The following is a 17,641-nucleotide window of genomic DNA, read 5'->3' on the forward strand; positions in this document are numbered from 1 at the left end:
GAAGTGATATTGGTACTTAGGCATTTGAAATCATAGTCCAGAGAGCAAAGTTTAAAACAGAACCATTCTTCAAAACACGCCCATGTATGTACCATAGCAATGCACGCATATCTGAGGTATGCGCCCCTGCATGGTTTCCACCAAATAGTTTTTTAACTCACCGCGCGAGGTTCCTTAACCAATATGAGTCAAGATATGAATGTCCTTTATGTGGACCCAGCTGACCACGAAATTTGCGTCGTGCACAGTTGACTTGTTTCCATAGTAATGCTGAGTGTGCACCCTTGACTGCCCGCCTCCTCCCCTCCTCTTACCCCCCGCTGGCTTTCCAGTAAAGTGGTGCTCACCCGTCGTTGCTCCGGGCGACCGCTTGATGCTGCAGTACCAATCCTAACCACACGGTGATGCTGTTGCGCACACCTATAGGTTGAAATGGACAGCTGCGGGAGCGCGCTTCAGCGCTGCACTTTACCCATAGGAAACAAACGGCACAGTTATGATAAATTGCAAAAAGCTTCTGCTCACTACGCATAACAATAATGCTGTCAAACTAACCCTAATAACCCAAATATTGATTGCCCTTCCGGCTTCCTCTACAAAAGGATCATGAAAATAAGTGCAATGCGCCTGAAAAATATTTTAACGTTGAAATAAATATTTACTTTGTTATGTAGAAAAAGGACTATTTATTTTCCGCAGGGAAGTCATTCATTGGAGGGGCCTGCGCGTGCGTGGATGTGCGGTGGCGCGCAACGGGGACATCGTAAAACCCGCTGTGAGGCTGCGAGGAGACAGGGGAGGGGTGAGAAGAAGAGGAGGAGGAGGGGGTCGATGGGCCATTCACTCATTGTTAGCAACTCGAGGAGCGCTGAAGATCCCGTCGGCACACGTGAATTTTCAACCAAAAACACTGAGGTAAAGTTCCCTGTTAATCAAACTGTTTCTACCCACATACGATAAAGGGATTCCGCGTTCATAACCGTGACGATGCGGCCGCTCTCTGGGCTGCGTCCCGCTTCGCGTGTTTGATACAGCCGGGGTGGTTCAGTCGCTAGTCATTACAATGTTGACCAGTAGTAGCTTACGCTGGGCATTGGTTTCTATCGGATGAAGTCACCGCCCGTCATCTTTTGTAACGCTGGGGGGATTGACGTTTTATTCATCGGGTGAGCGAAACCTGCGTGCTATCATTTGGGACATGCGAATGTACTGGAGACAAACCGAAGGCAACGCTATCCGAAAAAGCGTTAATTGCCTACCGGTTTGTGCTTGTGTGTGTGTGCGTGCGTGTGTGTGCGCGCGCGTGTGTGTGTGTGTGCTGGTGGGTGTTACTAGCCAACACGGTTAGGTGCAGTGTTTGAATGGTGACTTGAACAGGCGAGTAGCAAATACGCCCAACGTCCATAACGAACAGGTAGTGGAGCGTACGAATGTCACCATTCCCGTAATAACACGTTTATTAAGCCTAAGTAAGATCAATATTTGCATGGTATTCGCACACTAACCGTAGATTATATTTACGCATCATGTTTGACTTGAGAATTCAAACGTCTAGTGTGTTCATGTATTTAGTTACAGATCATGGCCGAATGAAAGGGCTGATGTTTATTAGTGTGTTTTACACCCATCCGTCATAAGGTTGACCAGGGAAATAATGTTGCTTGAAGAACGGTGATGTGTTAAGTTTAGCCTACTTTCACAAATTCATGTTTGGGTTATTATCAGGTCCGCCTTGTCCAGGAATGTAATTTAAACAAATAAAGGGATATACAAAAATGCTTCATTAATGTATATCCTTTAATGCTTCATTAATGCAAATCCCTTTTTAAAAGGGTTTCTCTGTATTAACATTATGTTCTCTTCAACATCTTCTCCGTGGTCACAAGTTCACAACATCATTCTTCCTTCCTCTGAAACATCAGATTGGCTCCTGAAGTCCAGGAACAGGGAATAAGAAGACGGCTTCCCCTCAGGTGATGGAGGTCTAGAAGCTCCCACAGCAATGGATGTCACCCAACTTTACGTCGGCCATGTTGGGTATCACCAACGGACCCAAGCGGTTTCTTTGTGAAGCGAAACGCCCCCCATAGCATCTCAGCTAACCACGACGCCATCTTACACCGAAAATACCGTCCAAAAAGCACAGTGGATTATATTCGCGGGCGTACCTCCCCCCTGTCTCCCCTCGTCTCCTTCAGTAGTGACTGTGACCACCCCAGTGACCTTCGGCCCATGGAGTCCTACCCTAACCCCTTCTACCTCTAGCTTCTATCCCTGGTCCTCGGCTCCCATAACCCCCTACTACCTCTGCCCTACATCCCCGGTTCTTTCCCTTTTATCCCCGCTCCTCCCTAGCCTTAACCCCTAGCTTCCTACCTCCCCTTGCCACCCTTAACTCCCTGCTCCCACTAGCCTCAATCCTTGTCCCTTTCTGCTACTAAACCCCATACTGCTCCTCATAACCTCCACCCCAGTCACCTCCCGGGTCCCCTCCTCGCCCTGAACACCACCACTCCCTGACTCCCCTTCACCTCTCCAGCCATGGCCTTGTTCCTGGTCCTCACCGTAGCGTGGATGCTAGCGGCGTGCGCGGCCGTGCCCATGGACGCGGACGCCAGCAGCCACAGCATGTTCACGTGCGAGCCCATCACGCTGCGCATGTGCCAGGGCCTGCCCTACAACTCCACCTTCATGCCCAACGTGCTGAACCACTACGACCAGCAGACGGCCGCGCTCGCCATGGAGGTACGCTGTTGTGGCGCAAGATTGTGTCCTAACTCATGCAGTGGTTTTTAGATGTGTTTGGTTGTATGGGTTCGTACACTTTTGGAGGGTTGAAAGAGGGATGGAATGACGTCGGAAAGGCAGCACGTGATCAAACCTTCAGTCACTACACATTTACTTGCCTCTGTACTACTATCCCATTGCACATTTCTATTCCAAATTTGAAATCGTTTATAGTATTTATATATAGTATTATTTATTATGCAACAGACTGTTTATCTTTATAAACACATTTGTGTCGCCTGTTGTGCGACGCCATTGGTGCTTTTTGAAATGGTTCCTCTGTGTATGGGAGAGTCTATTTCATAGAACTTTCTGTTCGTGTTGATAGCAGGAAATGGTTTCTCTCCGGTTTGGCCAATAACACATCTATAAGTTTATCCTCCATGCGGTTGATTGCTTATCAAGTACTTCTGTAATTGTGAAATTGGGAAGGACATGTTTGTTTACATCTCTCTCATTCTTATTTTTCAATGCGTGACCTTTTAGGAGAACATCCTGTCCTATTGATTATCTGAACCTTCTTTACCTAACTCAAAGATGGTGAACAACATATCTGCTCAAGTACAAAGTCCCTTCACACATCACACACGCATTCCCATAGATATGCTAATGTTTGGACAGAGGTATTCCAGTGGGTTTATGAAATAATTGCCTCATATGAATATTTGGTTCACTGTGTCTGCCTGGTGTACTGGCTGCCCCAAGGACATCCTGCTGCTAGCCTAGATAGCTAGCACCCCAGAAAGCTAACTGTTAGCTTAGCTTTCTTAGCTTATCTGCTCCGTGCCGGTTAAAATCCAACTGTTAGTCTCAGTTTTAATCACCTTCTCTCACCTGAGGGACTTGGAGGACAACCAGAAGCAGCACAAAGCATTAGGCAGAAAATGAAAGTTTTACAATTTGACCTGGGGCAGCACGGGAGAATGGAGCATCATTAACTGCCATTGTGCAATCTGAAAACGGGGTGTGTTTCCCCAAAATGGATTCCCTGTCCCACACTAGGCGTGTTGACAGACCAGAATATTTATGCTATCACTCAAAATAATCCCGTCATTTAATAAATAAATTATAATACTTTTTACATAACAGGATTTGAGACCTGTCGGTCCACTGTGTACAGGATTCTACATGCTTACTATCTCTCTCTCCTATCTCTCTGCCCTGTCGAATACTGCATTCTGTAATCGAGGAGTTCAGCAGATAGACTAAGCCTTAATTCCAATGTTTTCTCCATGTTTTATCGTTTTAACCCCCTCTTCGCTGTAGATTATCTCTAGATTAACAACCCATTATGTCATTCCCAACCAGCGCTTTAATAGCTGCGTGGTATGGTGGCTTTGGTAATGCTGAGGTAAGCAATTCAAACTCAATCACAAAGCAGATGCAGCCCTTCCTTAGTTTAAGCATATGTGGTCACTAGGAAAATCACTGTGGTATGAGTTTCAGTACACTGGGTCCACTTGCTCGAAATCACTATTGGTTTGTTCTAACTGAACAAACTCATGTCTAATGATCTATGAAGTCATGTAGTGCTGCTATGGGGACATAATATTGTGTAGCCGTCTGTATTTTAGCTCCATATTGGATTGGATTTAATGAGGTGTTATTGAGATACATGGGATTGCGGTGTCACTGGTAAATAGGGGCTTGTAAGGTCTGACTGAAGAGCTGTTTCACCATTCCACCAAGAGGAGGAGAGAGTAATAGTGTAATAGACAGAGAAAGACAAGGATGGCGAGAGAGAGAGTTAGAGAAAGATAACAAGAGGGCAGCAGAGAGATTGACTGGAAGTGAGAGAGACTGGGGGAAGATGGAGGGAGAGAAAAATAAAGGGAGAAAGACAAGATTATAGAGAGAGAGAGAGAGCGAGAGAGAGAGAAGGAGAGAGAGAGAGCAGTGGTACAGGCTTTTTTAACCCTTGCACCATGCCCTGCCAGTCCAGAGACTTGATGCTAGGAAATGTGGTAAACAAGGATTTGTCATCATCAACAGCATCGAGACAGGATCCTTTGCTGTCATGTGATTGGCTGAATATTCAGTAACAACCCTCTAGATTTAGTATTTTAATGTTTTGCTATGCGTGTGCAGCTTCGTTGGCCTATTTTTATTTATTTTTTCCTAAAGGAAGAGGATTATTTAGTACTTAAACAGGTGTAACGCATTACACATTAGTTACACTACATTTGTGGTTGAATAATTTCCCTAAATTGCTGTGCCTGATTTACCAAGTTGTGAATGCCATTTGAAACGTAGCAAGGTTAGCTTTTAAGGCTTAATTAATGTGTTTGTTTGTGTGTGTGCGTATGTCTGTGTGTGTGCCCTTGTGCATTGCACGCAACAGAAAGCGGCATTCCTGGTGTTTTGAACGCTGGTCAGTTTGATTTGTCACGGCTCCACAATTAAGACTCTTTCAGCCGTCGGAATCCTTTTTTAAAGAGCTTAGAAGGAGCTCACATCAGCCAGCATTCCCAACATCGGGCCTCTGGGAGCGTTGGTCTGGCGGCTCCTGGGGTCTGGCTGCCGCTTGTGTCCCTCTTGGTCCTTGTGGCCCCTGGCAGCTCTGGACGGGGGTCCCTGTGGGCATTCAGGGGCCTGTGAGCCGGGAACAGTGCGGTCGAGGTGGGGAATTGACAGTCGATGTTAAAGGAGGAATTAGGTCTCGTGAATAGCCGTGATAATGATGATGAATGGGCGAGTCGGTGAAGGAACCCAGACTGGGATGGGAACCAAAAGGCCCGTGGTTGGGTGTTTTGATGATGAACCGCCCTCTAAAAGTGCTCTAGTGCCGGGCGGTTGGATTGGGATTTGGCGGAGATCGTTGGCTGGTTTGTTTGAGAGGGTTTTGGCGCGGAGACGAAGATGAATTGCTGGCTGTAGCTTCTGTTCGTCTTGTGTCTTGAGAGATAACACTTGTATTACCAGGCTGTGTTCTGGTGATGTTTTGTCATCCAAAGCTCTTAAAAGTTCAGTGGTTTTTCGCTTTGTGAATGGGATGGTAGTTGATAGCTTGTTTGGCCAGAAATATTCTTAAATGATTCCTAAAATGGCGCAAAATGACCAGACTAAGGATCTTCTTTTCTCCTTTAGGTCATATTTAATGGCTCCTCATTGCAGGGTACATTCTGGACCGCTAACAGCTGACAAAGCAGGGAGATGTAAGATAGTGAATTCGTTCAAATGAAAATAGGATTTTCAGTGAGTGGGTTATAATGGCCCATCATCTCTGACCGCTGAATGACCTCAGAGCTGATGTGGGACAGTAGCCTCCGGTAGTCTAATGGGAATCAGCTATTTCTATACTGGGACGTGTTGGCAGATTATACTTGGTGAACCAGAGGCGAGTGAAAACATGTCCCCATTTTCAGGTCTGGGTTCAGGTGTGTTGCGAACGTCAAATCAGTTACAGGAGACAAATTAAAGACAAAAACATTGTATATATGCTGTACGTAAAGGAATGAAACCATCAGAAATTTACAAAAGAAAAATGTATTTTGTACGTGTGCTCTTCATGATATGGAGAAACATTATTTATGGATTTAGCAACTATACTATTTAATGTCAACGTTGGATAACAAGTGGAGCATTTAAAAAATAGGACTCAGCTAGTGATCATCTTAATTGTTTTTATTAACTAGGTATTCAACTTATTTTCATCTTCGAAATAATATAACTTGATCATTTACATCCTTTAACGGAAATTCATGATGCATGTGTTTGGATTCACATGTTTTCTGACTGATAATAACTCAACCACCAACAGACATCAGCTTGGACAGTAAGAATCCCACCCCCTCTTGTAGCTAGGCTACATAGCCGCCCCATATGTTTCTGCTATGTATTCCCACAGACCATTAGCATATGGCTTCCGAGCCGCTAGCCTCTCTCCCCACGCTCTCCTCTTGTTTTCAGGTCATTTAATCGACTGGTTCTCTCCGGTTACCGTCGCTGGTAAGATAAACCGTGTCGTGTTACCGTTGTATAGAACAGCAGCCATACCCCACTCCTATGGTGTGAAAAGATTAGTGAAACGCTTGAAAAGAAAGTCTGTTTTAGTTTTGTTGTACATGTAAGGACACACACACACACGCAAAGGTGCGTCTGTGTACCAACAGAATACTGACTAAGCTGTCAATTGGGTTTTGAGACAATATGTAAAAGAAGAGAAAAGGCGTACATATTATTAAGCTAATGTTGTAAGCTAGCATGCCGCTAAATATCCCCCCAACACACACACACACACACAAACACACACAAACGCGCACAGAAAACGTGTTGAGTGAGGCCCATCCAGCGTGACCCGACCTATAAAAGAGGCTCTTGTTTTATCTAATGTCGGACACCCTGTTTATTGGCTCCTCACTGAATGAGGGGAACATCCACAGAGAGAGCTGCTCCTAGCTTGACAACCCACCCTGTGTGTGTGTGTGTGTTTATCACACACTATCAATCTACAAGGCTCCGAACTTGGCTGTGAATGACACCTCTCCCTCTCCCTCTCACTCTGTTTCTCTCTTCCCTCTTTCCTCTTCTATGTCTTTTGTCCTCACACACACACCCATCCTTCCCTCCCTCCCTCCCTCCCCACCACCCCTCCCTCCCACCCCACCCCCCCTTCCCAACACCACCCCCTTCCCAATGCGGGGCAGACCGGTTGCCGGGGCAACGTTCACGATTGTGCTCTTAACAAAGGGAGGCAGGGAGGTGGCCTCCTCCACCCTGCACCCTGACCTCTAGGGACACCTCCTCCTCCCCCCCTCCATCTCCTCCTCCCCTTTACCCCAACCCAACACCTCCTTTCTCACTCCCTCCCTCCTTCATCCTCCCTTCATTCAACTCCTCCTCCTTACCCATACCCCTGACTCCTCACTCCAGTCCTCCTCCTCCTCCTCTCCAAGCCCCCGCTTCCTCCTCCTCCTCCTCCTCCTCCTCCCCTCTGCCTCCTCTCTCCAGGCTGCTGCATCAGCGGTCGCCATGGTGCTGAGCTTGGAAATTTTAAAGATTTGGAAACGAGAGCGAGAGAGAGGGTGGGGGAGGGAGGAAGGGGGGGGGGGGGAAGAGTTACAGGAAGAAATGAAAGAAGACAAAAAAACCCTAGGAGACATGAAATATAACGACAATAAACAAGAGTGAGAGAGAGAGAGGGAGAGACCGGCTGAAAGTGAGAGCATTAGTCTTAATGGAATAGAGAGGGAGGGAGAGGGATTAATTGAGAGTTATGGAAAATTATATATTTTCATTGTCTTGACTTACATGCTTTGGCAATGTAAGCATATCTTCCCAATGATGCCAATAAAGCCCATTGAATTGAATTGAAAAGACCTTGAAGGAGAGCCTCTCTTCTTCAATCTCTTCAGAGGAACAGAGTATTCGGAGATGAGAGCGTTGAATGATTGAATGAAGGAAGGTTGGTGTAGGAGAGGAGGGGGCATTGATCGAGACAGGAAGGTGGGGGGAGGTTCTCCCTTCCAGCGTGAGAGCCGGTGGTCAGTAGCCAGGGGATGACCCTGACACTCAATAGGGCTGATCAACCATCAGTCACTGGAGTGCTTAGAGATCCACGCTAGCAGGCAAGGCTTTGTACCGCAGCTGGTACAATGCTTTAGTTTTCCTAACAAAACCACTGGTTGGCACACAGAAACACACACACACACGCAAATAAATATGCACACAGACTTATGCAGACACGTTGGGACGAACGGTATCCCTTTAATTGAGGCGTCTGACGGTCTATTTGGTTCCTGCTTCCACTGTGGCATATTTCTGTCCACATTATTTGGTGTTCCTGAAAGGGCTTAAATAACTGTCATGAATTCGTAATGGTGGGAGCAGGAGGTGGTCGAGCCGCGATTACATTAGCATTGATTACTTGTGTATTACACGCCTGGTTCTTCTTTGTTGACATTTGGGAAACGGGCTGGAAAAACCTGAGCGCTGATTCCAGTAAGACACTGCAGTGTCTTACTGGACACTTAATAGAAAGTCATTACTTGGATGGCTCCTGGCCAAATAAGGAAGGGTTTTCGATCGGCTGTACCAAGCTACATAGCTATTGTGGCTAAAACATAGAAAACATTTTGAGAATATATTTTTCAAATCAAAAGGTGTCCAATTTCCCTTTTATTATTGCTAAATTGTATTTATTTTAACACATTACTAACCTTTTTAGTAGTTGTGCTTACCTATAATTAATTATTCGACACAATGTAAAGCCACCAGAAATAAACATTAGTTGACCACTGAAGAGAAGAAAAATGAATTTCTCAAGAGAAGACAAAACCTGAGATGGCTCATTGCTCTTATGCCTCTAACATGAGTTTCTGGGTTTGTCTGATATTTACACTTTTTTGTTTCCAGATCTTTGTCAACCTTACTTAAATTTAATTTTTTTTAAATAAAATAATTTCATATTTTTGAGTTTGGTATATTACATTATTTTAATTGGACAACATCTACTTATTAAAGAAACAAATTACTTTATGGATAAGAGTAACTGACTTAAAACAAGACATTTGAAATTGAACCAAGTGCCTTTGTGCTGTGAGTCAAACACACTATCCACTTATTAGGCACTTATATTACTGAAACAAAATAATTACTATAATCACAATGCTTAAAACAATAACTACATACACATACACATAGATTTCAACACTTACAATTGAAGTCCAGCTATTGTGTACTTTTGCCGCACAATGTGTACTTTTGCCCATTTTCTATATTTTTTATGCATGAATTTAGTTCTCAGCCTAACTTGCACGTCATTTCAAATCTCTCACAAGTTAAACAAAACAGGCAGAGAAACTAAGAAAATAAGACATGGTCTAAACACACATATATATTTAAAGTATGTATGAGTGTGTCGCGGCACGGTGCGTGACCCACAGTTTGAGAACCACGGCAGTACACTACATGAAAACTCAGTAGAGTTGACAGTGTTCTTGTAGCCTGGAGCAGTGTCACCGGAGATGCAGGGTTTCTGAGCTGCTTTGCATCTCATCTCCGCGCAGCGGAGGCTGGCAAAGCTTCAGCTGATGAGGTAACGCGTATCTGTCACGGAAGACTGTGTCTCCATAACCTGTTTATTTATTCCAGGATCTAGGATTCTAGTCCCCTGTATTTATTGTGTTATATTAGTGAATAAAGCACTGATTATTTCGTACCATTCAGAAATTGTTAGTAATAACTGCCATTTTGATCTGAATGACATAGAATAAGGACAGTTCTGCTGGACCTTTGCTGAAAATCTGTTAGATTTCATGGAGGTCAACAGTCAGTACGATTTATTTATCCAGGTGAAACACATAGAGATTAAAATCTCTTATGTAAGGTTGTCCCGGCCAAGCGGGCTGCACAGCAAAGTCAAGCTAAACAAAATAACTTTGGCTACTTGAGAACATACCACATTTAGCGATACACAGAAGAAAACCTTTGAGAACACATTTCACTGGATAATAAGTCAAATAGATTTGGACACAGACAGTATCTACTACATACTACTGTTCTGAACTTTCAACACAAAAAAGGAAAATATAAAGAACAACTATATGGGTTATTTACATGGAGACCCGCTCTATCTTCCCCACTCCAACTCCAACGTGGAAACATAGACTACAACGCTCCCACGATAAGGAACTACACTTGTGTTGGTAACCTTAACTCGGAGGGGGTAGAGTGTGTGTGTGTGTGTGTGTGTTGGAGTGTAGCACTGTATGTCATGGCAGCTGTGTGTGTGTGTGTGTGTGTGTGTGCGTGGTGGAAGCCACACCAGCCTGACGGTCTTCAGATGCCGAGAGAGCACTTGTGTGCTCGTGTCACCGTTGCCGTGGCGTCCCCTGAAACGTGAGGACTCGATCGCCACACATTACCCCACTGACACATTGCTTGAGTGCAATTATGACAGGTGTGAAGATGTCTAAACTGCCCCCTGCGCTTGCAACAGAACCGGAATGATCCGGAGCTAGCCGAGAGTCTTCTAGATGAGGGGGAAGGATCGTCTAGTGGTGGTGAGTGTGTTTGACTCCCAGACGGAAGGTTCCGGGTTCAAACCCCAATGTCCACAGTCTCTTTGTTGGCATCTTTGAGCAAGATTCCCTAACCTCTACCTGCTCCTTAATGCTTCCATCCATCTCAGATTCATTGTAAGTCACTTTGGTTCAAGGTGTCAAACAAAGACTAAATAGATGAATACACTTTTTTCTTTAGCGACCTTCCCTATGCAGAAAATATTAACTAATCGCCTGATCCTGCATATAAGAACCTACTAAGCACCACCACACATTTCTGTCTCTCCCCTCCATTCTGCCACAAAGATCCCAGCCCAGAGCACGTGTGTGTGTGTGTGTGCGTGTGTGTGTGTGTGTGTGTGTGTGTGTGTGGCTGCTATGTGCTCTCAGAGGCCCCCTAACCTAATAGCCATACTAATCCATTTATATAGTGACTTAACAGAAGCAGAGTCAGTAGACAGACGTAGCAGCATATCCCCCTAGAGTGGAGCATCCTACAGGGAAACCAAACACGCTGATCAGAACTGCACGGGCAGCCAAAGGCCCCTGGATAAACACAGGCTGTTGAAATCGCTGTTTCAGATTGGCTCAAATTAGTGTCGTCACTCTCCATACAATACCAGCTTAGCTAGCTTCTGTAAGTTAGTTTTCTCCCTCTGATGAATTCATAATGTTCATAATGAATATATATTATGCTGCATGCCCAAATATTCCTTGTCTGCTCTATTGGCAACGTTATAGATTCACTCACAAATCGAGCACATTTGTATTCCTTTTATAAAACTGACATTCTTTCTTAGTAATTTGATCAACATTGTAATAAGCACTCACTGAATTAATAATGAGGACATACTTTTGTTAGTGGGTTTCACCCAAGCCAGCAACCCAACCCACCCCACACACACACACACACACACACACACACACACTCACACACACACGCCTCCCTTCTCCCCTCCCCCTCACTGCTTTAAAAGACACCCCCACCCCCAGCGCTGTAGGAGGAAGCTCAGGGGAGGGGACGTATAGGGCTGGAGTGAACCTAGCCCCTTGTGGAACTGGACTGGATCTGTGGTCTCCCTGTTTTCAGTCAGACTACTAGCAGAGTCATCACAAAATATATACAACAACAACATATCCTCACACACACACACACACACACACACACACACACATACATATACACACACACACACACACACACACACACCAATACATAAGCATACAAAAATCCAAAATGTAAGCTCAGACGTCTCTCTCAGTCAGACACATGCTTGCTACCACCTTCCTTCCGTTGGGGGATTTACATATTTTAAACATGACCGCCAGATGCCCCCTAACTGTGAGAGAGAGAGAAACTGTTTGTGTACCAGTACGGGTGAGATTATGCTAATGAAACCTTCCACTGGTAGTGGATGCTTGTGTGTGTATCTGTGTGTGTGTGTGTATTTGTGTGTATGTATGTGTGTGTTACAGCAGTGTATGTGTTACACCAGTATGTCACTCAATCACAGCGTGGTCTTCCCTCAAACACAAAGACGGCAGCCCCCCCCCACTGTGTGTGTGTGTGTGTGTGTGTGTGTGTGTGTGTGTGTGTGTGTGTGTGTGTGTGTGTGCGTGCGTGCGTGTGTGTGTCCCAGTAGTGGGGGTGATCTGGCTTGTTCTGCTCCTCCTATCTCTGTCCCATTGTAGCAGATCACAGCCTGAAATGACTTGGGAGGAGGAGCGGGGTACAGAGAGAGAGAGGAGGAGGGGAGGGAAGGGAGGAGGAGTGGGTGGGGGAGAGAGAGAGAGGTAGGAGGGTGGGGAGACGGGTGGCGGGGGAGATAGAGACGAGAGAAAAGGGTAGGAGCAGTGTGTGTTAGTGAGAGAGAGGAGGATGGAAAAAGGGCGGCCTAAGGATTAGGGAAAAGGGGGCCAAAGTAGTTTATTTGACTCATCTCATCTACAGAATCAATCCTCCCCTCTCTCCCCCCTCGGTCTGTCTCCCCCTCCCTCCCGCTGGGACTTGGCTTCAGGCTGAGCTGATGTCTGTCATCACCCATTCCAAGGCGACGCATCACCACGTTTGATGTTGCCGATAACAACCACCAAACTTCCAACTGGGATTTTTCCTTCTTGTACATTTTTAATACAGCTCTTTGTTTATGCAAATGAAAACAACATTAATGAGCTGATCGACACCGCTTAATAATAGCAGCCCCTTCCCCCCCCCCCGTCTGTTTTGTCTGTCTGTCTCTGTGTCTTTGTCTCTGTCTCTGTCTCTGTCTCTCACTCTCTGGTCATGCTTACACAAGAAACATAATCTAGATCCCACAATGGATTTAGATGCTAGTTTGCATCCAGATCAATAGACCCATCTGTACAACCCATGTCTGGACGTTGATGTTTCAATTTGAAAACAAATCCCAATTCAAGAATCATATGTGGATTAAATGGCTTATTCTGAGCAGCTCCTCGGTTCCCTGGCAGGTGTTGTGTGATGTAAACAGGAGCTTGTTTAAGGGATAAACACCTTTGTGTCGGTCCTTGAGGATCTGTAACAACGGTGGCAGTTAGAATAGAACAGGAAGAGTGGAAACACATCAATTATAAACCCAGCCAGAGAGATATAGAGAGAGAGAGAGAGAGAGAGAGAGAGAGAGAGAGACTGGTTCTTAACTTGCCACTACCTGCATGGTTTCTGAGGCACAGAGAAATTGTCATTCATTTGGAATCTGGACCACAAAGTCAAACAAAGTTGAATCCTGTACTTATTGATCTAAGAAAGTGGCTCGCCTGATCGACCATTGTAATCCTACCCACCAAATGTTGTACACAATGCCCAGCGACTTTTCCTGCGTCCGAAGAGGGCTATAAATGTGCCCGGTTTGCAGAAGCACCCCAACACTTTTGTGACGTAGGTTATACATCACACAAGACTCTGACGTTGTTGTGTTACACGTCACGCCTCCGATTCCTCTGACCCAAACTGTGTATGGTAATGTGAAGTAATCAAAGCCAGCGTAATGCCGGATCTACTTTACGGTACCGTGGCGGCGGGATCTCAGTGTAAAAGGGGCTAACGTCTCCCTACCCTCCCTCCCCCCCACCCACAGCCCTTCCACCCCATGGTGAACCTGCAGTGCTCCCAGGAGCTGCGGATGTTCCTGTGTGCGCTGTACGCGCCGGTGTGCACCGAGTACGGCCGCGTCACCCTGCCCTGCCGCCGCCTCTGCCTGCAGGCGCGCAGCGACTGCTACCGCCTCATGGACATGTTCGGGGTCAGCTGGCCCCACGAGATGGACTGTGACAGGTCTGTAGCACTGTCCTATGGGCAGAGTGCAACGTGCTCTTATTAAAAATATATGTATTTTGATTATACAGTATATATTATAGTTATATGTTTATTTGAATATGCTTTAAAAAAATTAATCAAGCATATATATTTTTTATATGCTCTTACTTTGCAAAATGAACCAAATTCTAATGATATATAATATGAAAGAATAGGGTGGAGAATAGAGTATAATCAAATCGGATCAATTAGTAACCCTCCTCCTCCTCCCCCCCTCCTCCTCCCCCTCCTCCTCCTCCTCCCCCTCCTCCTCCTCCTCCTCCTCCCCTCCTCCTCCTCCCCCCCCTCCTCCTCCTCCTCCTCCTCCTCCCCCCCCTCCTCCTCCTCCTCCTCCTCCCCCCCTCCTCCTCGTCCCCCCCCTCTTCCTCCTCCTCCTCCTCCCCCTCCTCCTCCTCCCCCCCCTCTTCCTCCTCCTCCTCCCCCTCCTCCTCCTCCCCCCCCTCTTCCTCCTCCTCCTCCCCCTCCTCCTCCTCCCCCCCCCTCCTCCTCCTCCTCCCCCTCTTCCTCCTCCTCCTCCTCCTCCCCCTCCAGGTTCCCCGACTGCGACGAGGCCTACCCCCGCGCCGCCGACCTCCTGTCCAGCGCCGCCGACGCCCCCAGCGCCGAGTCGCCCGGCGCCGTGCAGCGCGACTACGGCTTCTGGTGCCCGCGCGAGCTCAAGATGGACCCCGACCTGGGCTACTCCTTCATGGGCGTGCGCGACTGCTCGCCGCCCTGCCCCAACATGTACTTCGGGCGCGAGGAGCTGGCGCTGGCCCGCTACTTCATCGGCGTGGTGTCCATCGTGTGCCTGTCGGCCACGCTCTTCACCTTTCTCACCTTCCTCATCGACGTGTCGCGCTTCCGCTACCCCGAGCGGCCCATCATCTTCTACGCCGTGTGCTACATGATGGTGTCGCTGGCCTTCTTCCTGGGCTTCCTGCTGGACGACCGTGTAGCCTGTAACGCCGCCGCCCCCGGGCGCTTCAGGGCCGCCACCGTCACCCAGGGCTCCCACAACAAGGTAGGGCAGGGGGGAGGGGAGAGGGAGCGGGCGTTTTGATTGGACGCCTGGTTAATGAGGTGAGGTCAAGTTGATGTTCAAAGGACTTGTTTACCAGGGCCAAGAGAGATGGGCAGTAGTGGTGGAATGGTCATAGTGCACGGACACCGGGGACAAAGGCACAAAACGAAAACTAAAAAGTTATGACTTGAACTTTTAGGATCCCCAAAGAGCAAAGACCTGAACTAAAGGAGGCGTTCTCCATTGTTGTTACATTGGCTTAACATCCGGAAGGGATTGGCAGACGCTTCAGTTTACAGTCATTCTGCGCCCCTTAACAAGTGATTATTGGACTCAAACGGTGCTGAAGCAGACGCACAAAAAACGTGTAATGTAAAAATTTGATTTTGACAAATAGTAGTGTTAACAGAACCGACCTGCGATTCATTTCATTTCCTTTATTGGTTTATGTGTCAGGGATAGTACACGTGTCAGCGTTGACAAGGGTTGACATCGCTATAGCCCGTTAGCGGGTCATATGTTAAAATACATTCTAGTAAATAAAATCACATCATAAAAAACCCTTTTGGACCTGCGTAACCAAGGGCAAGACGTAGAGGAGACATGGACCGTAGTCACCACCTTCACCCTAACCCTCACCCCCCCGTCCCCGCAGGCGTGCACCCTCCTCTTCATGGTGCTCTACTTCTTCACCATGGCGGGCAGCGTGTGGTGGGTGGTGCTCACCGTCACCTGGTTCCTGGCCGCCGTGCCCAAGTGGGGCAGCGAGGCCATCGAGAAGAAGGCCCTGCTGTTCCACGCCTGCGCCTGGGGTCTCCCGGGGGCCCTCACTGTCACCCTGCTGGCCATGAACAAGATCGAGGGCGACGGCGTCAGCGGCGTGTGCTTCGTGGGGCTCTACGACCTCACGGCGCTGCGCTGGTTCCTGCTGGCGCCGCTGGGCCTGGACGTGGTGGTGAGCCCGACAGCGTCTTGTTTCGGGGGGGGGGGGGGGGGGGAGGTTGGGTGGTGCGTCCCGGACGGGGACGTTTGGGCGTGTAGCGCAGTGATGGGGCAGGAGGGAGGGTGGAGGGCATGGGGTGAGGCGAGTCGAACGACGTGCTAGATGACGTGTCTTTACGCACGGGGAGGAGGAGGGATGTCAACGGCGTGATCGGGGACGTCTCGGTGGACACAGGTTCATGAGGGCAGGCCGGGTCAGAGCTGGAGATCCGGAGACTGGTTTTGGAACAGGAACAGGCTGATGCAACAGGGGACAGATTTTAGCCTTTAAAAAGTTTCTTTGAACATAAAAAGGAATCTAACCTTTGTTATGGAGGAGGGGGAGCCATTTTCTTCGTCTCAGTTTGTCATTAAAACCCCTGTATCGCATAATCCTTAATAGTTAGCTGACAAAGTCATGAATCGATTCACTCCGGGCCGTCCTCGCTTTCCTTTCTTATAGAAACTCCACGTTACCGCATCACCCAGACTAAAGTGTCCCCCCCTCCAGGTGGGTGTGGCCCTGCTGCTGGCGGGCATTCTGGCGCTGAACCGCGTGCGCATGGAGATCCCGCTGGAGAAGGAGAACCAGGAGAAGCTGGTCAAGTTCATGATCCGCATCGGGGTGTTCTCGGTGCTCTACCTGGGGCCCCTGCTCACCGTGCTGGCCTGCCTGCTGTACGAGAGCAGCCACCGCCACGCCTGGGACACCACCTGGGTGCAGGAGCGCTGCAAGGAGTACCACATCCCCTGCCCCTACCAGGTACACACACTACCGCACACTACCAGGTACACACACTACCGCACACTACCACATCCCCTACCAGGTACACACACTACCAGGTACACACACTACCACATCCCCTACCAGGTACACACACTACCACATCCCCTACTAGGTACACACACTACCACACACTACCAGGTACACACCCTACCAGGTACACACACTACCACACCCCCTACCAGGTACACACACTACCACATCCCCTACCAGGTACACACACTACCACACCCCCTACCAGGTACACACACTACCACACCCCCTACCAGGTACACACACTACCACACCCCCTACCAGGTACACACACTACCACACCCCCTACCAGGTACACACACTACCACACCCCCTACCAGGTACACACACTACCACACCCCCTACCAGGTGCACACACTACCACACCCGCGGCCCCTACCAGGTACGGTACACACCGCCGAGGACTGCTTTGGCTGAGCTAAAGAGGTAGCACTGTGTTAGCTGATTATGGGAGAGAGAGAGAGAGAGAGAGAGAGAGAGAGAGAGAGAGAGAGAGAGAGAGAGAGAGAGAGAGAGAGAGAGAGACTACTCTTCTGCTCTATCCGTCTCATCTACAGCAGCTCTACACACATGGATGTATATTAACCCACCTTGGGGGGTAGCTGGCAGTTCTGCAGCAGAGGAAAGGTCTCCAGGGAGCAGTGTGTGTGTGGCATTTTTTGGTGTGAGAGAGAGAGAGAGAGCTTTATAAGAAAGAGAGAGATTTGTAAAAG

The 17,641-nt window shown here is 47.8% G+C and overlaps 1 protein-coding gene across 3 annotated transcripts in view; it reads left to right on the forward strand.

Annotated features, from left to right (window-relative positions):
* Positions 1–2,245: 2,245 nt before the first annotated feature.
* fzd3a (frizzled class receptor 3a) overlaps positions 2,246–17,641 on the forward strand; it is a 20,634-nt gene continuing 5,238 nt past the window's right edge. For all 3 annotated transcript variants that reach the window (XM_079753989.1, XM_079753990.1, XM_079753991.1), the window contains exons 1-5: positions 2,246–2,745; positions 13,889–14,085; positions 14,659–15,130; positions 15,786–16,085; positions 16,623–16,874. In XM_079753989.1, the coding sequence (XP_079610115.1) occupies positions 2,542–2,745; positions 13,889–14,085; positions 14,659–15,130; positions 15,786–16,085; positions 16,623–16,874 (1,425 nt within the window). In that variant the 5' untranslated portion in view covers positions 2,246–2,541. The remainder of the gene's footprint in view (positions 2,746–13,888; positions 14,086–14,658; positions 15,131–15,785; positions 16,086–16,622; positions 16,875–17,641) is intronic.

Source organism: Pollachius pollachius (assembly GCF_949987615.1).
Source record: "Pollachius pollachius genome assembly, chromosome: 16".
NCBI classification, from domain to species: Eukaryota; Metazoa; Chordata; class Actinopteri; order Gadiformes; family Gadidae; genus Pollachius; species Pollachius pollachius.